The sequence below is a fragment of the Pongo pygmaeus genome, chromosome 19 (genome assembly GCF_028885625.2).
Source record: "Pongo pygmaeus isolate AG05252 chromosome 19, NHGRI_mPonPyg2-v2.0_pri, whole genome shotgun sequence".
Classification (NCBI taxonomy): Eukaryota; Metazoa; Chordata; class Mammalia; order Primates; family Hominidae; genus Pongo; species Pongo pygmaeus.
In genome coordinates, this window is record NC_072392.2 from 16,689,214 (window position 1) to 16,711,306 (window position 22,093).

The following is a 22,093-nucleotide window of genomic DNA, read 5'->3' on the forward strand; positions in this document are numbered from 1 at the left end:
TAATCAAAATTGGTGATTTATTTAGCCCAAAATTGGAAGGTTTCTGGTGCTTTTGTTAATGCCATCCACATTTCCTGGTTTAGCATTAGATTCTAACAAGGCAGCTCACATACTGAGATTCTAGAACTACCTCTCCACCAGGGCAAAAGTAAGCAAATAATTCATAATGATTTTCTTCTCAATTTCTATTTAGGCTAAACACACGGTAAAAGCTTTTCCAGGAAGACAATAAGAGGTGCATCAATTAGAACATATTTCTTTTTCCAGTTTGCAAATAAGTGACCTTTTCAAATGAACCAAAGTATACATAATATAGCTTGCAGTCAAAATGATCACATTAATGTCTCTGTGGAGACAGTTTGCAGATCTAGGTTTTACTACCATTGAGACCCAGTCCCATAACGCAGAAAAACGAACTTAAGCCACAAAATAGCCAAAGTGCTAAGAATTATTTATCATTTTTTCCTGAGCTGCTGTTGAGTATATCAGAGATGATCGTGACTAACCTGAGTGATAGAGCCCCGTAGGGATGGAATGCTCTCCACTGAAATTTTGCTGGTTGGAGTTCCCCGAGTTATACTTCCTTCTTGTATGGCTCCTGCGGTACCTGAATACAAACAAAGCTATTAGCAAATTACACCCCCAGCCCCTGCCCCAAAACACAAAAAAACAGCCCCTACTTGGGAGAGTACTCAACTAAGAAGAAAAGAAAAAAGCAGCACAAAACCCATCATGTTTGTTTTATTAAAATGTACTTCCAAAATAATACTAAAGAACTGCTGAAAGATGGAACTTCAAGGTTTTAAAATGACTTTTACGTGGAAAGAAAACAAATTTAGAATTTAAAGACTACAGTTAAAAAAGCCCACCATTAAAATATATTAATAACTTACTTTAATAAATTTATTGGGGACAAAAGTTTAACATTTCTGCCAACAAGCATATTTTACCTCTGACTACACCTTCATGTTGGGCCCTGACCAACAGACCCTCAGGTTGTGAGTTTTGGCTTCGGGGAGAAAATTCTTCCTGCTTGATGTAGGGCAAAGTAGCTGTGGAAAGACAGAGAAACATGAAGCAATCCAGTACTAAATTACTGGCTGTGATGCTACAAACGTAGATGCATTATGACTGTATTAACTCACTGACCTGATTTGGCAGATTCCTGTTGCCGTGGCAGTCCAAGAGAGATAGATCCCACTGAGGGCTTGGGTGTTTCTTGAGTGTAGGAAGCCTGATTATGAGAAGTCAAATAAGTGCCTGGTGTTCCCTAAGGAAAAAAAAAAAAAATTTAAAGATTAAACAAACATTGTTTTTTCACAAGGTCAATTTCACAAAGTCAGCATTCCCATTTCTGTTTAAAAAAAAAAATTATACCCTTTCTACCCAAAACTAAGAATAGTTTTTGTAAAACAAGAAAATCTTCATCATGGATTGCTTAAATATAAAAAAAATTTAAAGGGAGTAGGATATGTCTTCTAAAATTACCATACATTACATGTAAATAGTATTTACTATTAATAAATTACATAAATAAAGCACTTATATGTTGCAATCAAAATGTAAGCTACTATTATTAATATTCATTCCAACTAAAAATGCTATGGAGAGTGGTATCAGCAAATACAGCAAAGTAATAAGGACTTCCAAAAACTCTCTTCCATAAAAGCAACAAGAAAACCTGGAAAAATTTTAAGAATCAATCTTTTATTTCTTTTCTTTTCTTTTTTTTTTTTTTTTTTTTGAGATAGAGATTTGCTCTATCACCCAGGCTGGAGTGCAGTGGAGCAATCTCAGCTCACTGCAACCTCCACCTCCCAGTCTCAAGCAATGTAAGACTTGACTTTTAAAGAACCCTGGAAATTAACCAAAGGCTTGTAGAAATCTGGAAACATTTATTTAAAAAAGAAAAAAAAAAAAGCTGAATCTAGGTAAAAACAATGGGCTTTGTGGCATTTTAACTTGTTCCATCCTCATTCTCCTGATCAAGCTCTATGGTAGTGTTGAAAACCAAAAGCGCTCAATCATAGTGCAAACCAGCTGCCTGGTAGCCACTAGAAGGGAAAGAGCAAGGTTGGAGCTCCTTAATAGCCTCATTCCCAGGTAACTGTCATTGTTTGACTTGTCTGTTGGTTCTCTGGGAGACTCCATTCACAAAGCTGTCTTTATCTGACCTGACTGGAGTGGGAGAGGAGGTGCAGGCTTGTCAAAAACAATCAGAGGCAACTGATTAACTTCTCCACTGCCTGAGACAGTAGATAACAGCCAGGGTAAACAACAGGCTAACCAAAACACTTAAAAGGAAAAGCCAGGGAATGAGATGTTCATGGGGTCTGAAAAGCTCCAACATATTCCCTAGAACCTAGAATGCTACATGCATGTGCAAGGCTATGAACATGCCTAGGAAAGACATGGGAAGGCCCCATTGCTCTCAACTCAGGCTGCCCTTAAGGCTCTGCACGCCAAGAAGTAAAGACTAAGGCAAAGCTGTCAAGTGCCCAACACACAAAGAGCGCCCCTCAGCAAAGACTGATTTTACTGATTTTAGACATTTAAGGAAATCTCTGTCTAAGCATAAGCTGATCACTAAGTTAATCAGACTTCAGTGGCTACACACAACAAATAATACAGACTTTACAGAATTAGTTAAGAAAAGTCACTAAGCAAATAATAACAGCCAAAAGAAACAACAAGCTCTGAAAAGTGGGGGCGGGGGGGATCCAAGTTCCAGAGTTGCTACATTATACAAAATGTCCAGTTTTTGACCAAAAATTATAAGATACGCAAAGAAACATGAAAGTGTGAGCCATACATATGAAACAGAGCAGGGAACAGAAAATATTCCTGAGCTTTGGGCTCAGGAATAAAGACTTTAAATCAGCTATTATAAATGTATTCCAAGAACTAAAATAAACCATGTCTAAATTAAAGGAGGCCAGGTGCAGTGGCCTGCCTTCTTTAATCCTTACACTTTGGGAAACCCAGGCAGGAGGATCACTTGAGGCCAAGAGTCTGAGACCAGCCTTAACAATATATTAAGACTCTGTCTCCATAAAAAATAAAAAAAAAATTAAAAGCCAGGCATAGTGGTGCATGCCTGTAGTTCCAGCTACTCAGGATGCTGAGGCAGGATTGCTTGAGCCCAGGAGACTGATGCTACAGTGAGTTAAGATTGTGCCACTGCACTCCAGCCCGAGCAACAGAATTGTTCTAGGAGAGAGAAAAAGAAAAAAAAGAAGAAAGTACAAGAATGATATTTCACCAGATAGAGAATACCAACAAAGAGAAAGAAATCATTAAAAAGAACAAAATAGAAATTCTGGAGCTAAAAAAGTATAAGAACTAGGGGTGGGGGTGGGTCTCAGCAAACTAAGAACGGAAGGAAACATCTTTAATCTGATGAAAGACATCCATGAAAAACTTAACATTTTGCCTAACAGTAAAATACTGAATGCCTTCCTTCTAAGATGAGCAACAAGAAATTCATGTCCATGTTCACCAATTCACTATTCAGTATTCCTGTATCAAGACCATCCTGGCCAACATGGTGAAACCCCGTCTCTACTAAAAATACAAAAAGATTAGCCAGACGGGGTGGCGTGCGCCTGTAGTCCCAGCTACTTGGGAGGCTGAGGCTGGAGAATCGTTTGAACCTGGGAGGTGGAGGTTGCAGTGAGCTGAGATTGCGTCACTGCACTCCAGCCTGGGCAACACAGCAAGACTCTGTCTCAAAAAAAGGAAAAAAAAAAATTCCTAGTCACTTGGAAGGCTGAAGTGGGAGGATCGCTTGAGCCCAGGAGTTGGAGGCTACCGTGAGCTATGATCACACTACTGCAAAGCAAGACTTTGTCCAAAAAAAAAAAAAAACCCAAAATTTAATGGAATAAAATAGCCAAATATAAATCAAACAAAACATGTACAAATCTCTAAAGTGAAAACTTTAAAGTGCTGCTGAGAGATATAGATAAAAGATATACAAGTTCACAGATTAGAAGATTCGATGTTAAGATTTCCATTTCTACCTCAAATTGATCTATAGATTTAATACAATCCCAACAAAAGTTCCAGCAGATGGGTGGTTCATGGTCTTTTTTTTTTTTCTTTTTTTTGGTCTTTTAAACCTTGAACTATAATTTGAAGCATTCTCAGATGTTTGGGGGAAACATCCTCTTAAAATGGTTCCCTGTGCTCGCCTTCTGGGGAGGCGGTGCTGAGCAGGTGAATCATAAAGCATTTATGCATATATTATATGCTCACTGCACCCACCTCTTCCCCACAACCTTTGCCTCTTGGGTGGTTTGTGCTACTTTCCCCTTACTTTGCTACATTTCTATAGTTAAGTTGGTTTTACTTAAATGATTCATGTTTGGGGGGAAAAATAAAAATCTCCTTTAAAACATGTTTCAACTCCTGCAAATAAAATAAATGAAGTGGCGAAAGAAAAGAAAAAAAAAGAGAAGAGAAGAGATCCCAGCAGAATTTTTTTTCTTTAAGTAGACTGACAGATTGTTTCTGCCTCTGCTGCTGCCAGGTGCCCATGAAAAAGTGGGGGCAAAAAAAGAAAAAAAGCAGGTTCTGAAGTATACCCTTGACTGGACCTACCCCGTAGATGATGCTGCCAATTGTGAGCAGTTTCTCCAAGACAGAATTAAAGTGAATGGAAAAGCTGGGAATCTTGGTGGAGGGGTAGTAACTATTGAAAGGAGCAAGAACACAAGCACCGTAACTTCTGAGGTGCCTTTTTCCAAAGGGTATTTGAAATAGCTCATCAAAAAATATCTGAAGAATAAGCTATGTGATTGGTCGTGCATAGCTGCTAATAGCAAAGAGAATTTCGGATTATGTTACTTCCAAATTAACCAGGACAAAGAAGAGAAGGAAGATGAGGATTAAAACTCATTTACCTGGAATGTTTTGTATGAGTTCTTGAATAAAACTTAGGAACCAAAAAAAAGGGGGGAGACAGACATTGATAAGCTGATTATATAATTTATATGAAAATGCAAAAGACATCAAATAGCCAAAACAATCTTGAAAAACAAAAACACTGAAGACTTATACTACATGATTTCAGGACTCACAATAAAGCTATAGTAATCAAGACTGTGGTACTGACAAAAGGATGAACAAGTAGATCAGTGGAACAGCATGGAGACAGTGCAGAAACAGACCCATATATACTGTCAAATGATTTCTAACAAAGGAACTAAAGCGATCAAATGAGTAAAAGAATTTTCAACTGGTGCTATTTTTCAACTAGAAATTTAAATAAAGATGAATGTTAATCCTGACCTCATACTATACACAAAAATTAATTTAAGACTGGTCACAGGCCTCAATATAAAAGCCAAAATTATAAAGCTTTCAGAAGAAAACACAGGCAAATATCTCACAACCTTGGAGCAGGCAAAGATTTCTCAGCAAAATAAAACTAATCATAGGAGAAAAAAGTGTGTATATATATTTAGACTATATAAAAATTTGAAACTTCTCATCAAAATACCAGTAAGAAAATAAACAGACAAAAAACAGAGAAAATATTTGTAATACATATATCTAACAGAGAACTTTCAACCATAATAAAGACCCACAACACAGTATCAAAAAGACCCAGTAGAAACAGATAATCAGACTTAAATAGTCACTTCATAGGTGTACAAATGGCCAATAAGCACATGAAAAGTGACCAACATTGTTTGTTGTCAGGGAAATGTAAAATACAACCACAATAAGATATTATTACACACCAAGTATGACTAAAATGACCAAGACTTGACAACAGCAAATGGAGCAATCACGTCTCGTACATTGCTAGTGGCAGCATAAAATTGTAGAACCATTCTGGAAAAGTATAAAACATACATAAACCTAGTAATTCCACTCCCAGGTAATTGTACAAGAAAAATAAACACATATGTCCACAAAGAACCCATTACAAGAATGCCCAGCTTTATGCATAGCTGCCAAAAACTGGAAATAGCTCAGGTTTTCATCAACAGGAGAATGGATAAACAAACTGGTATTACTCAGCAATAAAAAGGAAGAAACTAGTGATTACATAAAACCCTGGATGAATTCCCTAAAACCATTATGCTGGGTTAAAGACAGACACAAAAGAGTACACCATGTTTGATTCCATTCACAGGAAGTTCTAGAAAAGGTAAAACTAATCTACAACAACAGGGAGTCGAATAGTGGTTGCTTCAGGCAGTGGAAGGGGAGATGGCCTGGGAAGGAACATGAGAAAACTTTCTGAAGTGACGGAAGTGTTCAATAAGTTGACAGGGGTGTCACCACTGATGTACAGTTAGTCAAAACTGATGGAACTGTGAAGACCAGACCATATCTAAATTTTTAAAAAGTAATGAACCAGAAAAAAGATTTAGTGGCCAAAGTCAGAATAAATTATAACACTAACCACCTACAATTTAATATTTAGAGCCTTTACCATATGTTAGTGAACAAATATTCTACTGTTTGAAACTAAGTTTAAAACTTGGTAAGTTTAGAGTGATGTAAATTAAACCAGGTGGTATGCCAAGTGCCAAGTGTAATTAAATGGGTGGTATGCTATGACCACTCAATCTGGGTACATAACTCATTGAAAATTCTGATTTGTGGCAAGAGTACAGTGACTGCTGCATTTTCTGGTCATTATCTCTTGAAATTTCATATTCAGACAGATTATTATTTATTAGAACTCTGACAAATCAGTGCAAGAAGGAGGGACAAGTTTTAACAAAGCCATATTCAACAAGAAATCTACTGTAAAGAGAAGTCGTTTCACCTGTGAGATGGAGCCTCCCATTATAAAAGATGGTTTTTCTGAAGCCACTGTGGTTTTGGATGACGGGATGAGAGGGGGCGGCGGCCTGGTTGGTCGAGTTGTGGGAAGCCGAACGCCTTCAGGCAGATTAGTTATCACTTGATGTGGAGCAGGCTGAAGGACTTTTAAAAGGAAAGAAAAATGATTTTAAAATAGTCCATTTCCTAGTTTACAGCATGTTACCTCTCTCAGTCATTCCTGAATTTTTAAATCACTAATTAAGAAATGTAAGATGACACCAACAATGAACACTTCTATTTTAAATTTCTCATTCACGTAAGCCTGTATACATATTTAAGTCACAAATACTATTTGTGGGGTTGAAATATTCAACTCCCTTTCAAACCAGAGCTTTCAAGCTGATGCTCATTTCAAACTTCTTCTGCTTAGCATAGCAAACATCAGTCTTCAAAAATTTTTTCTCTCTCGCTATCACTCTTAGGGTACTTCTTAAAAACAGCTGATAACACTACTTCATAGAATGCACAGACATGACTGACAACCAGTTATACATCCTTTTTGCATCTTGCATATTCTGAGAAACATTTACTGATTCCGGCTCTCACAGAACACTTGAATTTTGGGGATGGGGAGATCTGAAGACTTTTACAAATTCATGTACTCTTCTTAAAGGAAGAGCCAGTCAATGTCACAGTATAAATGTGTGAACACAAATTTCCCAGTGGCCCAGTGAACTCAACTAAATACAACTGATGATGGAACGCAGAGAAACAAAGTCATTCTGAAACAGCAAGGACATGTCCTGGAAGAGCAGTTCATTCACGAGATTAAACCACTCACGTGGAACATCTGTGGGTGGATGGCCAGCAGTCACTGCACAGAGGAGTGATATTTACCTGGCGGGACACTATAGCGGGCTGCACTCATATCAGGCTGTGGAGCGGCTTTACTGACTTCTCTTGGAGAAAGCCTACACGGTGAGGCTGACCTTGCTGCAGTATTGTGCATCTGTGCTTTCTGTTCTAGAGCACGTTTGACCTCAGCATAAGGCATATAGGCGACTGATTTTCCTATGAAAGTTAAAGTTATCAAAATAAAGGAAGAACCCCAAATTAAAATAGTAAGTGTGAAAGGACCAAGCCCACACCATCCAGGGGCGGATCCGACTATAAACTAATATTAAAGTCTAAAACTCCTGGGGGCAAAATCCACCCACAGAGAAGTTAAGAAATCCTGTAAATCTAAATCTTCTGTGTATCCTCAAAAATTCACTTACGAGTTTTCCCTTTAAAGGAACAAGAACTTCTCTTTCCTCTTAAGGAGAATCAAGTGTTTTCACAAGCAATAAAATCACAAGAGGCAAACATCAGATTATCAAGCAATTCTGTTAATTCAAATCTGGCCTGACTGGAGGTTATCAGCTTTGCGAGGATTTCGCAAGTCTTATAATTAGCCTGTTGAAGCTCACTCCTTGCTAATAGTCACAGAAATATATTTAATTAAGAAATGGAAGAAGCCTTTCAAAAGATGCAGATCAAACTAATCCAAAAATCCTACATAAGTTTATAAAAACCATGAATATAACTACAATAATACTAATGAAAATTACTTATCATGTAAGTTACCTCCACATAAAGCATAAAGAAACTTTAAATATTTTAAAGGGCACACCAGAAATGCAGTCATATTACGACTTTAAAATATATAGTTTCTTTTTAAAATGGAACATCTGTAATTTTTGAAAATCAAAAAAGCACAAAGTAAAACTCATTTGTAACCCTGACCACTTAGATTTGTACCATTTTAATGTCTGTCAGAATAAATTCCCACTCATTTTATTTATTATTTTCATTACCTAGTTGTATCCATTTATCTTTCCAAGTAAATCTAAATTTAAAATCATTTTAAGTACTTCCTCTCAAAACAAAGAATAACTGGAATTTTCATTAGACTTGTATTAAATTTATGAATAAACACAGGTGACTTGACATTTTATACTAATGAGTTTTCTAGTTGAGAAATCTTGTTTTTGTCAGATAGTTCCATACATTGCTTGTTAAAAATTATTCCTAGATATGTCATATTGGTAAGAAAACCATCTCTTTCATATATATGAGTTTATATAAATAAACCTGATTACTGCAGACATACAGGAAAGATGTGGATTTCTGTGTAATAATTTTTTCTGAAAAACCTAATGAACTTTCCTTTTAGCTCTAATAACTTTTAAGTTGATTCTTTTAGGCTTTCTAGGTGAATAATCTTATCCTGTAAATAATTTGTCTTTTCCCTTCAAATACCTAAACCTCTTATTTCCTTACTACACTATCTTTTGTAAGGTGCTTTTAAAAATCAGAAACAACTACGAAAATATCAACTGATATTCAAGTGCTAGGCAGTGTGCATTACATACAATATCTATTTAGCCCTCAAGACCAATGTGATTATTAATACCATTTTACAGATGAGGAAACTGAGGCTCAGAAAAATCGCACCTAATTGCCCAATCAAAGTCTACCAGCGATTTTTTTAAAAGCAGTATAATTCCGGACCGCTAGCTCTAAACCACAGTGCAACAGTGTCTCACTAAAGGACTGGGTGTGGAATTTCAGATGTCTCTGGGATATCCATCAAGATGACGGTACTCTTTCCTTCTTTGACATATTAATATAATGAATTAGAGTAAGTATCCTAATACTGAGAAAACAGATTTATGAAATAACCCAACTCCAAAAGAAAATCACCACTTCTTTCCTAGAGAATTTAATATGATAATGTATTAAAAATCCAATGTCTGATTATTTTACCATTTCCAGTAAGTTTATAACTATGTTTAAAAAAAAAAAAAAAAATCCACTGGTCATAGTAGTGTGTGTTTTTTTTTTTTTTTTTTAACGATGGAAATTTGGATGGTTCTAAACACAGCTATTTAAATCACCATGTACCCAGAGCAGGAAAAGAAAAACAGCAACAGCAACAAAATAAACATGCAACAAACTAGGGTCAGTTACATAGAAGCATTAACTCTTATTTTAATTGGATAATTTTGTTAAATTTGCATTAGAAGTTCAATTCTAACTCTACCTCCATATGCTTAAGTTTGAGTTCCTTCACTGTAGAAAAGAGGCTTAAAAGTTATCAGTAAAGCAGAGGTCAACTCGTGTAAATGTTACTGGTAAGTGAAAACAATTCTCTAAGGTTTTTTTTCAACCTCTTCTACAGATGGGAAAAGCTTTAAGCAACTTAAAATAGGCATACCTACAGTAATTATTTATACCATTCACATTAAGAGAAATAAATACAACCAAATAGTTGGACAACAAGTGCTGCCTGTTACTTGCTAAAAGAGACCATGAAGGGAAAAGTAAAAACTATGGCCCTAATTCAGGTGGACTATACCAATATTTGGTGATACTTTACACATAAATCCATACTATCACTATTCTTCACATTCTATAAATGAGGTTAAATTTAAACCATTTTTGTCAAACATTCTAGACACAAGCATCTTAACTGCAAACATTTAAATGTTATTTGAAAGGTTATCCTATACACTGAACTACAGGATAGACTCAAGGAAAGACTTCTGGTACTTGTTAAACAAATTACAGGATGAATACACTAGGGAGATTAGATAAAACAAAACAACCTTCGGATAAACTTTCCCTACTTTGTAGAGCATCACCTTCGACCAAACTGTAAAATTCTTAATGTCATACTAATCAAAAGTATAATTACAATTTGGTTTTAAGATGACTGAACTATGATTAAAAATTAGGATACCACTGAGATCTAAACCACGTGTATTAATGTGACTAACACAGAGAAATACAATTCACAGTTTGGAGTCTCAGAATTTGGGGCTCTAGCCTGGTTCAGTTTCTTCATTTCCCAAATACAACTCATTTTATAAAGCAGATCAATAAAAGATATTGAGGCTTTAAAATTATGATACCCATACTAAAATGACCCAGATATTACTAACAATAATGTTATGCTTTGGCATAAGTTCAACAAATGATACCATCTGAATGTCATTTTTCTAACTTTTATTACTTCTTCACAAAATCTATCCTAAATAATTAATGTGAGGAATACATCCAGAGACTTTTATTCTCTGAAGTATCATTTTCCACTGACAGATTTCCTCATAACTGGAATGTTCAAAGACAAACACCTGCGATAAGTCCATTAATACCCTGTGGTGAAACACGATAAGGATATCTCCATTATGTCATTCATTTATAATTCATTCCTTTAAGGTGTAATTACTGAGTACATGTTGTGTCAATTACAGAACTAGGGATTAAGAATTCCCTAGACCGAACAGAGTAAAAGCCTAAAAGTTATCAATATTTCTACCTTCATTGAAGGACATATTCATTTAGCACCTCTTATATTCCTTGGTGGATATTATCATTCTGGTTCACATTTTTCCTAGCACAAGATTTATGTTTAAAAGATAACAAGTTTAAATTTAAAACTCTAACATAAGAGGTTCAGTGTATTAGGCAACTAATAACTCAATATTGGTGTGATCTGGGCAGAGTCAGCAGGATCAGTTAAGTACCACAGTTCCTATTTCATATTAAATAACCCTTGGAATGCATGGCATTGTAAAGCTAATAGCTCTTATTTAGCTAAAGTACTGTAAATAATCTTCTGAATCATTCAGACTATTTCAGTATTCTTATATTCTAAGCATATCATAGCATATAAGTAGACTATAAACTCATTCTTAACCAGAAACATGTGCCAATTCTTCTAACCATGTCAGAAGAATGTATTAAAACATAAAAATCACCCCTTCTTTTTTTAAAGAAAGTAAAAGTGTATCACACACCAACTAAAACAGCAACGGACCAACTCAAATCTATCACTTGAAATAAAAACAGTGATGTAACAATGAAAACAGGTACCTCCATAGTCTCTACTGTGTATATACAGTACTAATACACTAATTAATATGTAATAACATGCTACATTATACATAAAATAACACAGAGCCACCTGTTATATAACAATACCGAATGCTCCTTCCTTAACTTTACGACCACAGCAAGGTAGACATGTACTATTATTTTCATTTTACAGATGAGAAAACTAAAGCTATGAAAGGTTAAGTGACTTGCCTGTGGCCACACAGCTGGCAAATGCCAAGGTGAAGGCTTAGCCAGCGTCTGATTGGAAATATCCACTACACAAAGTTGTGTCTCTCATCTACCAGAGAATGTGAATATTACACTGTAATATTTGAAGGTGATTTGCTTCAAGGACAGGACAACAATTCTCACTTACTCTGAAAATTCAGATGAATGGAACATAAAGCATGACTTTATTTATAATGTCTTCCAGCATAAAGATGAATATCAGAAAATTCACATGAACTAGAATGCTATTACAAATGTTACCGGCATCCTTTAGTAGTTAATACTACTAACATTTCTTCATAGTTTAAGGTCAATTTAAGGAACTGTGTCTGTTAGGGACAAATATAATAATCAATTGGGAGGCTGACAACTTACAAAGCACAATGGACACTCCTTTTGGGTTTAGCTTTATTTCCCTTCATAAAAGTTCTCTTGGTGATAGCTCTATTTACCTACCTTCCCACTCTCTGTTTGGACTCTTGGACGTGCCACATGGACTTGTAGAACTTCTACATTCCAAATCTATCTGTTCTTGTCTCTGCCGCTGCTCCTCCAGGAGTGCTGACTCATGCATTGCTTTAATGTGTCGCTGGTAGAGAGCATAGCCACTCACTGGGGTTCCAATTGGTATGTTACATGGGGTGCAGGATACCTATAGGAAGAAAATAAATTGAAATATGCAAACAACCAATGTAATAATTGCCATCTGTTACAAGTAATGTAATGCTTATTTCTGTCATGTTATTGGTTGAACTGATTTTATCATTTTTTAATCAAAGTTATCTTCAAGAATAATGCTTAAGGCATTGCAGTGGCTCATGCCTGTAATCCCATCACTTTGGGAGGTTGAGGCAGCAGACCACCTGAGGTCGGGAGTTCAAGACCAGCCTGGCCAACATGGGGAAACCTCGTCTCTACCAAAAATACAAAAATTTAGCTGGGTGCGGTGAGGCATGCCTGTAGTCCCAGCGACTCCGGAGGTTGACACATGAGAATCACTTGAGCCTGTGAGGCAGAGGTTGCAGTGGGCTGAGATTGCACCACTGCACTCCAGCCTGGGCAACACAGCAAGACCTAGTTTTCTTTCAGAACTGATCACAATATAAATCACACAAGCTGTAATAAGAGAAATCAAAAATCAGAAATTACAACACATGTGTCTGATTCTAATTTATGGCAGCCAAGTCCCTTGTGGCCCTAGGTCCCATCCCTCATCTCTCTTTCACCAGGGATCAGATCCATTAATATATTTTTTTCTTTTTTTTTTGAGACATAGTCTCACTCTGTTGCCCAGGCTGCAGTGCAATGGTGCAGTGCAATGGTGCAATGGTGCAATCTTGGCTCACTACAACCTCCACCTCCCGGGTTCAAGCAATGCTCCTGCCTCAGCCTCCCAAGTAGCTGGGATTACAGGCGTGCACCACCACACCCGGCTAATTTTTCAATTTTTTTTAGTAGTGAAGGGGTTTCGCCATGTTGGCCAGGCTGGTCTCGAACTCCTGGCCTCAAGTGATCTGCTTGCCTCAGCCTCCCAAAGTGCTGGAATTACAGGTATGAGCCACCATGCCTGGCGGATCACATCCATTTATGTTGATTTAAATGTCATCCATTTGTTAATGATTCACAAATTTTCTACTTCCTCAAGACACTTTCTCCAAGTTCCACACTTAAATAAAATGGTCTACCTAACAACTCCATTTGCGATATCTCAAGGAAGCTCAGAACTTATGTTAACGGGAACTTCCCATTTTCGAAACTCCATTCTTCTTCAGTTGCTCTCCATTTTAGACATGGAACCTCAGGTGCTTCAGCCAGAAACCTGGCAGCCATCCTTGACTAATCAATCTCCTCCTCTCCCACAACCAATTCATTCACATAGCCATTCCCTTAGGATAGAAATGGACTGTTCCTTAGATAGGCCATCCATAACCATCCAATAAAACATGGTGATTCCCTCCCTGTTTTCCTTCTCATTGTGGCCTGTTCACTGCTTTCACAGTACACAGTATTTGCCAGTTTGAAACTGTTTTATTTTTCTGTCTCTCTGACTTTACGAAGAAAACAACCCAAGCTGTTTTGTCCAATACTTAAAAAAATAGCCCAGAACACAGTCCAGGATTAAATACCTCATGAATAACAAATATCCCTAGAAAGCCCTAGAGGTCTGACTTTTTTTAGAATCTGGTAACTTAAGACTTCCATAGTTTTTCCCCTAGCGTAAGTAGTATTATTCACTGATCCTAAAACCCATAACTTTCTTGCCTTTGTGCTTTGTCTTACATGTAAACATAGCTTTTCCTCCTTTTGCTATAACGCCAAATGAGCTGTTTTGATCCAATGAAAACATTATTTCTTATGCAGAGTCTTCTGTAAGTTTCTAATTAAGAAGACACTCCCTCTTCTCCAAAACATCCATAGTATTTTTTAACCTAATAGAACATCGCATTTTAATTCATTTTAACCTTTACGATAATTTTTTTTAATGTCTTTTTTTTGAGACAGTGTCTTGCTTTTTCACCCAGGCTAGAGTGCAGTGGCACCATCTCACCTCACCACAACCTCAAACTCTCAAGCTCAAGGAATCCTCCCACCTCAGCCTCCCAACCACAGGCACATGGCACCATGCAGAGCTAATTTTTTTGTTGTTTTTTTTTTGGAGAGACAGGGTTTCGCCATGTTGCCCAAGCTGGTCTTAGAACTCCTGCGGTTAAGTGATCCACCCACCTCGGCCTCCCAAAAGTGTTGGAATTACAGGTGTGAGCCACCACGCCCAGCCTCCTCGCCTTATTATGCAGACCAGTCCCCAAGTTTTTTGAAATCAGAGGCTATAATATATAAATACTCTCCACAATATTAAGAACATTGTCTTAAACTAATCACTCAATAAGTGTCCGTTTGAATGAGTCCGTGAATAAACAAATGTTTAATGATCTTTTTGTGGTAAGTACACAATTAAAAACTTTTACCACTTATTATTTGAGACAGAAAACACATTTTTGAATAAAGCAAGAGCTTTAAATATTTGAATAAATAGAAAATAACTAAAGAAAAGAACAATACCCAAGATTGGAATTCAGTATCAAAAATGAGTCAAATTTTACAGATTAAGGTAAAATGTAAATAAAATATACTTGAAATCTGTAGATTATTAAGGTAAAATATAAAAATAAACTAGACTTGAAATTGTATACTGGAGTTAGCCATAATCTCTATAATTTATTCTAAATATTCAAAACCTAATTACATGCTTAATGCTACTACTGTTTTACAGCTCCTTATTGCTGTGGTTACAAACAAAAACAGGACTTACTAATATTTATGGCTACAGCATTATATTTCTTTTTTTTCTTAACTGGAAATGACCGTTTCAATCATCACAAGTCATTTGAAAAAGCAATGTACTAAGGATATAACCTTTGGTTATCTCAAAGAGTTTACTCAAAGTTAGACTCAGCATCTTCCTACCCTTCTCTCCCATATGTCTTAGCACTCCCTAACCCAAGCCCAGCACAAGAGGATATAAGAAAAACCAAGGTACTAAAATCAAGGACTGACCATACAAGTACTAGTCACAATAGTCCAGAGGTGGAAGCAATCCAAATGTCTATGAATGGATGAATGAATAAAATGTGGTATACAGATACAATGGAGTATTATTCAGCCTTTAAAAAGAAAGAAATTCTGGCACCTGCTAAGTATACCTGGAGGACATTATGCTGAGTGAAATAAGCCTATCACAAAATGACAAATACTGTATGATTTCATTTATATGACATAGTGTGGTACAATAAAAATTAAATATTTGGTCCATCTCCCAAAGACTTTTTTTGTTCCAAATCTTTAGAATTTCCAGAGCAGTAAGAGTGTCTTTTGTATGCTAACAAGATGACTCCTGGCTGGGGCCTCTAGATTGCCTCAGGATAAGGGCTGACAGCCCAAAAAACCACAAGGCAGGAGGCTAGAACTTCTTTGGGTATTGGGGTAGGATGTCTCTCAATATTTTGTCCAGACTGGGTTTGAACTTGCAATCCTCTTGCCTCAGCCTCCCAAATAGCTGGGAATACAGGGCTGGGACTACTGGCGGGCACCACCACGCCCAGCAAGGGCTGGAACTTTCAGCTCCATCCAGCTCACCCCACCCCCAACCCTCCAGGGAGAGGAGAGGGGCTAAAGGTTCATGCACTCATCACCAATGGCCAATGATTTAATCATTCATACCTATGTAATGAGGCCTTCATAAAAACCCCAAACGATGGGGTTTAAAGAGTTTCCAGATTGGTGAACACGTGGAGTTGCTAGGAGAGAGGCAGACCTAGAGCGGAGACAGAAGCTCCACACCCCTTCTACACACCTTGCCCGATCCATCTCTTCCATTTGGCTGTTTCTGAGTTATATCCTTTATAATGAACCAGTAATTATAAGTAAAGCACTTTCCTAAGTTCTCTGAGGCATTTTAGCAAATTATGGAACCTGACGGGGAGAGTCGGAGGAATCCCCAGTCAGCAGCCTAGTCAGAAGTGTGAGTAACCTGGGGACTCAATATCTATAAAACTGGCATCAGAAATGGGGGTAGCCTTGTGGTACTGAGCCCTTACACTTGTGGTATTAGACGATTACGCCGGGTAGTTGGTGTCTGAATTGAACTGAACTGTAGGAACCTAGTTGGTGACCAAAGAGGTGGAGAATTTGTTGGTGTGAGGAAAAAACCCATACATTTGGTATAGTAAGTATTGTGGGAAAGAACAGTTCATTCGTATCTAAACTGTGTGTTAAATTCATAGGACCAGAAAGCAGAACAGTGGTTACCAGTGGCAAGCGGCAGGAGGAAGAGAGGAGTTGTTTGTTTAATTTCGCATTCGAAAGATGAAAAGGTCCTGGGGATCATTTTCTAAACAATGTCAATATACTTAACACACTTAACACTAGTGAACTGTATACTTAGAATTGGTTACGATTATTAATTTCATGTTATGTTTTGTACCACTTTTTTACTGAAGAACCAATTAAAGAACAGAAGAAACATGTCTATGAAGGTCTCAGTTTTTCATCTTTAGTTTTCTTCCTCACAATAAAAACTTACCATTGGTGGGATAACAGCAGCTCGATGCTGAAGCTGTGGCAGATCCAGTGGATTTGGTTTTAATGGGGATGAGACTAGTATAGATCCAGTGGGGTTTAACAGTGAAGGCTTTGAGTCCATAGGAAACATTCTGCAATTGCAATTTAAAATAAAGATAAATGAATACATTTTTTAAGACTCAAACATATAATCACTATAATTTCTTCTAAGTTAGTATGTACATACACATGCACACATGGACACATGGACACACATATATTAACCCATATAAAATATTTGGACAGTTAAGGAAAAAGGAACCTACAAAGCTGATTTTCCAGATAAAGAAACTGAATATCGTACTCACTTCAGCAGCACACATACTAAAATTGAAATGATACAAAGATTACCATGGCCCCTGTGCAAGAAAAACATAAAAATTTGCAAAGCATTTTATATTAGAAAGAAAAGAAAAAAGAAACCTAATACTGACTTACAGGTTGAAATTTATCTGAACTGTCTATATCTAACCAACAAAACAATCTGAACAAAGTCCATTTAAAACTGTTCAGTCCCAATTTACCACAAATATCCTAACATGGGTTAAAAACTAGTTACCTGTTAGAGGATGTTTTATTGGGATCACAGAGTATTTTTTTTAATATTTGAATAAGCTGCTGTGATTTTTAAACTGAAAATTTCATCCAAAATTCCAGACCTCTGGCTTCTCATGAAAAATGGAAAGAACCAACAACATGAAATCAGCACTCCCCAACAGCAGCGACCTGCCATGCATCTAGCAGCCGCCACCCCGCTCACATGAGCACACACTCCTCTGCTCACCATAGTCCCTGCCATCTCACACTCCACCGGCTGATGTTGCCCATACCTACACTCAAGTTTAGGATGCCCAATATATAAACTTGAGCAAATTGTGTACTAGTGTCATGCTTTATGGGCCTGTTCATATTTCCCAATGTTGTCATGGTCACTGGGGGAAGGTGAACATTTAAAAATGTATAAATTGCTAAGAAAATCAGAATGTATTTTAAAAAACAATTCACATACTATATAAAGAAGAAAGATGATATTAAAGCTATAGAAAATTGAGAGTGTTATTTCGGTCATTTGGGAGCAGTGTAGACTTTAGGGTGTCATTAAGAAACCATCATATTTTTCCAAGGAATTTCTGAATTTCAAAACTACTATCATGTTCATCTCTTAGGATGTTTACCATTTAAAATTACTGCCATCCTACCTAATTTTTGTTTCACGTATAGTTACCAAAACCAACAGTGCAAAACACAGATAATCCTTATTTTAGATGTTTCATTAAAGAATGCTTAAAAAGGGACTACACAGCTTGAATCCATTTATGTTTACTGCAGTTAAAGACTGACACCATTAAAATAAAATCTAGATTACTCTGAGGTGAAAGAAAAAGAGTGATAGTCAAATTTTCTGGTAAACCAATAGTTAAGCAGAACACCTATTTTATTTCAATTCATGTTGATGAAAATTCTAGCATCTACTATATAAAACACTCTTTGAGGAATCAGCACTATAGCGCTCCATATTATTATTCTAGTATCAAATCTCATTATGGAGTACATAAAATATAAAATATATTGGATATGAACTGAAAATACAGTGACACCAAGACACACTCTGAAAGCTAAACTTTGAAGAGAATTTAGCTATCTGTTGAGTAGCTTGTCTCTTTTTTCTTATTAAAAAGAAAAAAAAGGAGTGGGGTTTAATTGGGTTCGGACTAAGTGATGTTTCAGTCTAATTCACTTCTAGAATTTGCACCAATTTACCATTCTACTAAAATTATAAGTGATTCAATTTCTTTTAAGGAAAAGGAAACACCAGGAAATAAAATATATTAAATAAAGTAATAACTATACCTGTAAAATATATATCTTTTACTGTAATTTTTACAAAAACCATAAAGATATGATGCATTTTTTTTTGTATAATTAATTAACCTTTAATGACTAAAAATACTTGTAAACTGCAGGGAGTGGTGGCTCATGCCTGTAATTCCAGCACTTTGGGAGGCTGAGGTGGGTGGATCACCTGAGGTCGGGAGTTTGAGACCAGCCTGGCCAACATGGCAAAACCCCATCTCTACTAAAAATACAAAAATTAGCCAAGCATGGTGGCGTGTGCCTGTAGTCCCAGCTACTCAGAAGGCTGAGGCAGGAGAATCACGTGAACTCAAGAGATGGAGGATGCAGTGACCCGAGATCGTGCCACTGCACTCCAGCCTGGGGAAGAACGAGACTCCGTCTCAAAAAAAGAAAAAAAACTTGTAAATTAATCTGCATTATACCTGATATTTTAAATTACAAATATGAACAATCTAAAATGTTAACTGATACAAAAAAGTGGTCATAATTATCATTAATTTGCATTTAAATTATGCTTTCTAAAAATTTTCAGAACACTGAACATGTCTCTCTTTTCAACATTTTCTTCTACCTAATAAGTAGGGGCTGGTAGGCCTTGTTTTGAGGTTGCACTGCCTTAGAGAAGCAGGAGCTCCTCAATGCCTCTAGCCTCCACCTTCTTCTACCACATCCCACTGCTGCCCTCCTCGGGCACAACAGTTATCTGTGGTTTATTCACAACTTTACTAGTTGAAATTCCCTGTCATGCTATCATACAGAATACACGTAACAAGACAGATGTAGGAGAAATGTATAATCTGTTTCATTAAAATGATCATACAATAGTTTGTGGTTATTTAAACAGAACAGTATCAGCCCAATATTAAAATCGTACAGACTACCTATAACGTGCCAATATTTACATAGGAGCCATGTCTGCAGCCAGCACCACCCTGTGATTCAGTCACCAACCAGCAGAGTAAGCACAGGGGAGGACTTATGGAACGAGCCTCACCTCTGCCTCTCTGGCTCTCCATCCACATCCTCATCAGCGCTGCACGTGGCACTGGAATCATTGTCTGACTGGGTCTCGGGCCTTTGGGCATTTATTTGCTGAGCTACCACCAAATCTTCATCTCTAGGTTCCACCTTCTCACTGGCTCTATCCAAGTCTCTTTCTTTGGTATTATCACCTTCAACTTTAGATGCATGGTTTTCTGGCACCCTCACTTCAACGTCCACAGAGTCAGCTTTGGTAGCGGGTGGGGGATCACAAACAGAACCCCCTTCGGCACTGTGCTCCTGCTGGTCTACGTCCATCTGCTCTGCTGTCTCAGCACTGATGCTGTCATTCACCTGGGTCTCCACACTTTCATCTTCAGCTGGTTTTGTACTTGGAACTGCTGAGGAGGGAGATGTACTGGGTGCAGTTTCCGTGGTGGGCTCAAGCTCAACCGCAGGTTCTGTGTTTCCTCGAGAAGTAGCATTTTCAGGACTGTCCTCGCTGGGCTTGACAGCTTCAACTGGTGAAGGAGAAGGAGCACTTTCTGTATCAGAACTATTTTCTGCACCTTAAAGATAATGATACAGCATAAAAATCTGATAATGAACATGTTTCAGGTGGTGATAGAAACCATGCTTGAAAGTAGTTGTTTAGGATGAATTCTACTCCTTTGATGACCTCATTGAAGTATTTACAGCCATTGAGAAGGCTAAAGTTTCCTACAGAGTATAAAAGTGAAAGATCAAATTATCTTGACCTTCTGAAACTAAAAGCATAAAGGATTTTAATGTCTGAAAATAATTTATATGAAATTGAAAAATAACGAACAATAAATCTAAACAAAAAACATTCCTATAAATGATGACATTCTGGTGTATTTCTAGAAGCCTCTTCCTGTGAATTTCCTTTTACCCAGCTGAACTAACGCTCTAGAATGGCTCCATCCAATAGGCATATAATGTAATCACATCTGTAATTTTAATTTTTCTGATGGCCACATTAAAAAAGTAAGAAGAAATGGGTCAAATAATTTAAACTATTTTTTTTAATTTTTTAATTTTTTGGAGATGGGGTTTCGCTCTTGTTACCCAGGCTGGAGTGCAATGGTGCGATCTCGGCTCACTGCAACCTCCGCCTCCCGGGTTCAAGCGATTCTCCTGCCTCAGCCTCCCAAGTAGCTGGATTTACAGGCATGTGCCACCATGCCCAACTAATTTTGTAGAATTTATTTAATTAACCCAGTATATGTGAAATATCATTTTAACATGTGATCAATAGCAAAAAATCATAAAAAGATTATTTTTCCTTTTTTTTGGTACTAAATCTTCAAAATCTGGTGTGTATTTTACATTTTCTGCATATCTAATTTTTTTTTTTTTTTGGAGGCACAGTCTCGCTGTTACCCAGGCTGGATTGCAGTGGTGTTATCTTGGCTCACTGCAGCCTCCGCCTCCCAGCTTCAAGTGATTCTTGTGCCTCAGCCTCCTGAGTAGCTGGGATTATAGGTGCCTGGCACCATGCCCAGCTAATTTTTGTATTTTTAGTAGAGATGGGGTTTCACCATGTTGCCCAGGCTGGTCTTGAACTCCTGACGTGAGGTGATCCGCCTACCTTGGCCTCCCAAAGTGCTGGGATTACAGGCATAGGCCACCGCACCCAGCCTGCATATCTAAATTTAAACTAGCCAAATTTCGAGTGCTCAATAGCCACAAGTGTCTAGCGGCTACGACGGAAGACTCTAGAATAATATTTCACAGATTTTTAATTTAATGTTGTAACACAGATCTTTCCCTATATCGTTTATATTGTTCTATAAATAGACTTTCAGTGCTTTTTGACATCTTTACCTAGATATATCAAAGGCATCACAAATTCAGTATGTCCTGTACTAGAGTTGTAATAACCACTCGCAAATCAGATTCTTTTCTAGGGTTTACTATCCAATTAAACAAAACAGAGACCAAGAAGTCATCTCTTAAACCCTCCTCTCATTTACCCCATATCCAGCCTTGACAAGGCTCACTGATTTTCTCTCTAAAAATTTCTCTTGAATCTATCCAATCCTGTTCAACTTCACAGCTAGCACTCTAGTCCAAAACCAACTCTCTTCACTCTACTTCAGACCATTCTCTGCAACAAAGATAGAGTTGTCTTTTTAAAAGCCAAGTTTTACCACAACTCACTCTCTCTCTCTCATAA

The 22,093-nt window shown here is 37.2% G+C and overlaps 1 protein-coding gene and 1 non-coding gene across 16 annotated transcripts in view; one reads left to right on the forward strand and one right to left on the reverse strand.

Moving 5' to 3' along the window:
* NCOR1 (nuclear receptor corepressor 1) overlaps positions 1-22,093 on the reverse strand; it is a 183,432-nt gene that overhangs the window by 49,207 nt on the left and 112,132 nt on the right. For 12 of the 15 annotated variants that reach the window (XM_063656590.1, XM_063656592.1, XM_063656586.1 and 9 more), the window contains 7 exons: positions 19,907-20,462; positions 17,018-17,147; positions 12,394-12,589; positions 6,788-6,948; positions 1,150-1,270; positions 951-1,052; positions 507-607 (listed from right to left, as the gene is read on the reverse strand). In XM_063656590.1, coding sequence (XP_063512660.1) covers positions 507-607; positions 951-1,052; positions 1,150-1,270; positions 6,788-6,948; positions 12,394-12,589; positions 17,018-17,147; positions 19,907-20,462 — 1,367 coding nt within the window. The remainder of the gene's footprint in view (positions 1-506; positions 608-950; positions 1,053-1,149; positions 1,271-6,787; positions 6,949-12,393; positions 12,590-17,017; positions 17,148-19,906; positions 20,463-22,093) is intronic. The other 3 variants (XM_054456641.2, XM_063656594.1, XM_063656593.1) reach the window with 1 other exon arrangement.
* Positions 17,356-17,459, forward strand: LOC129018467 (U6 spliceosomal RNA). The gene has a single exon (XR_008495291.1). It is a non-coding gene; the product is annotated as a U6 spliceosomal RNA (small nuclear RNA).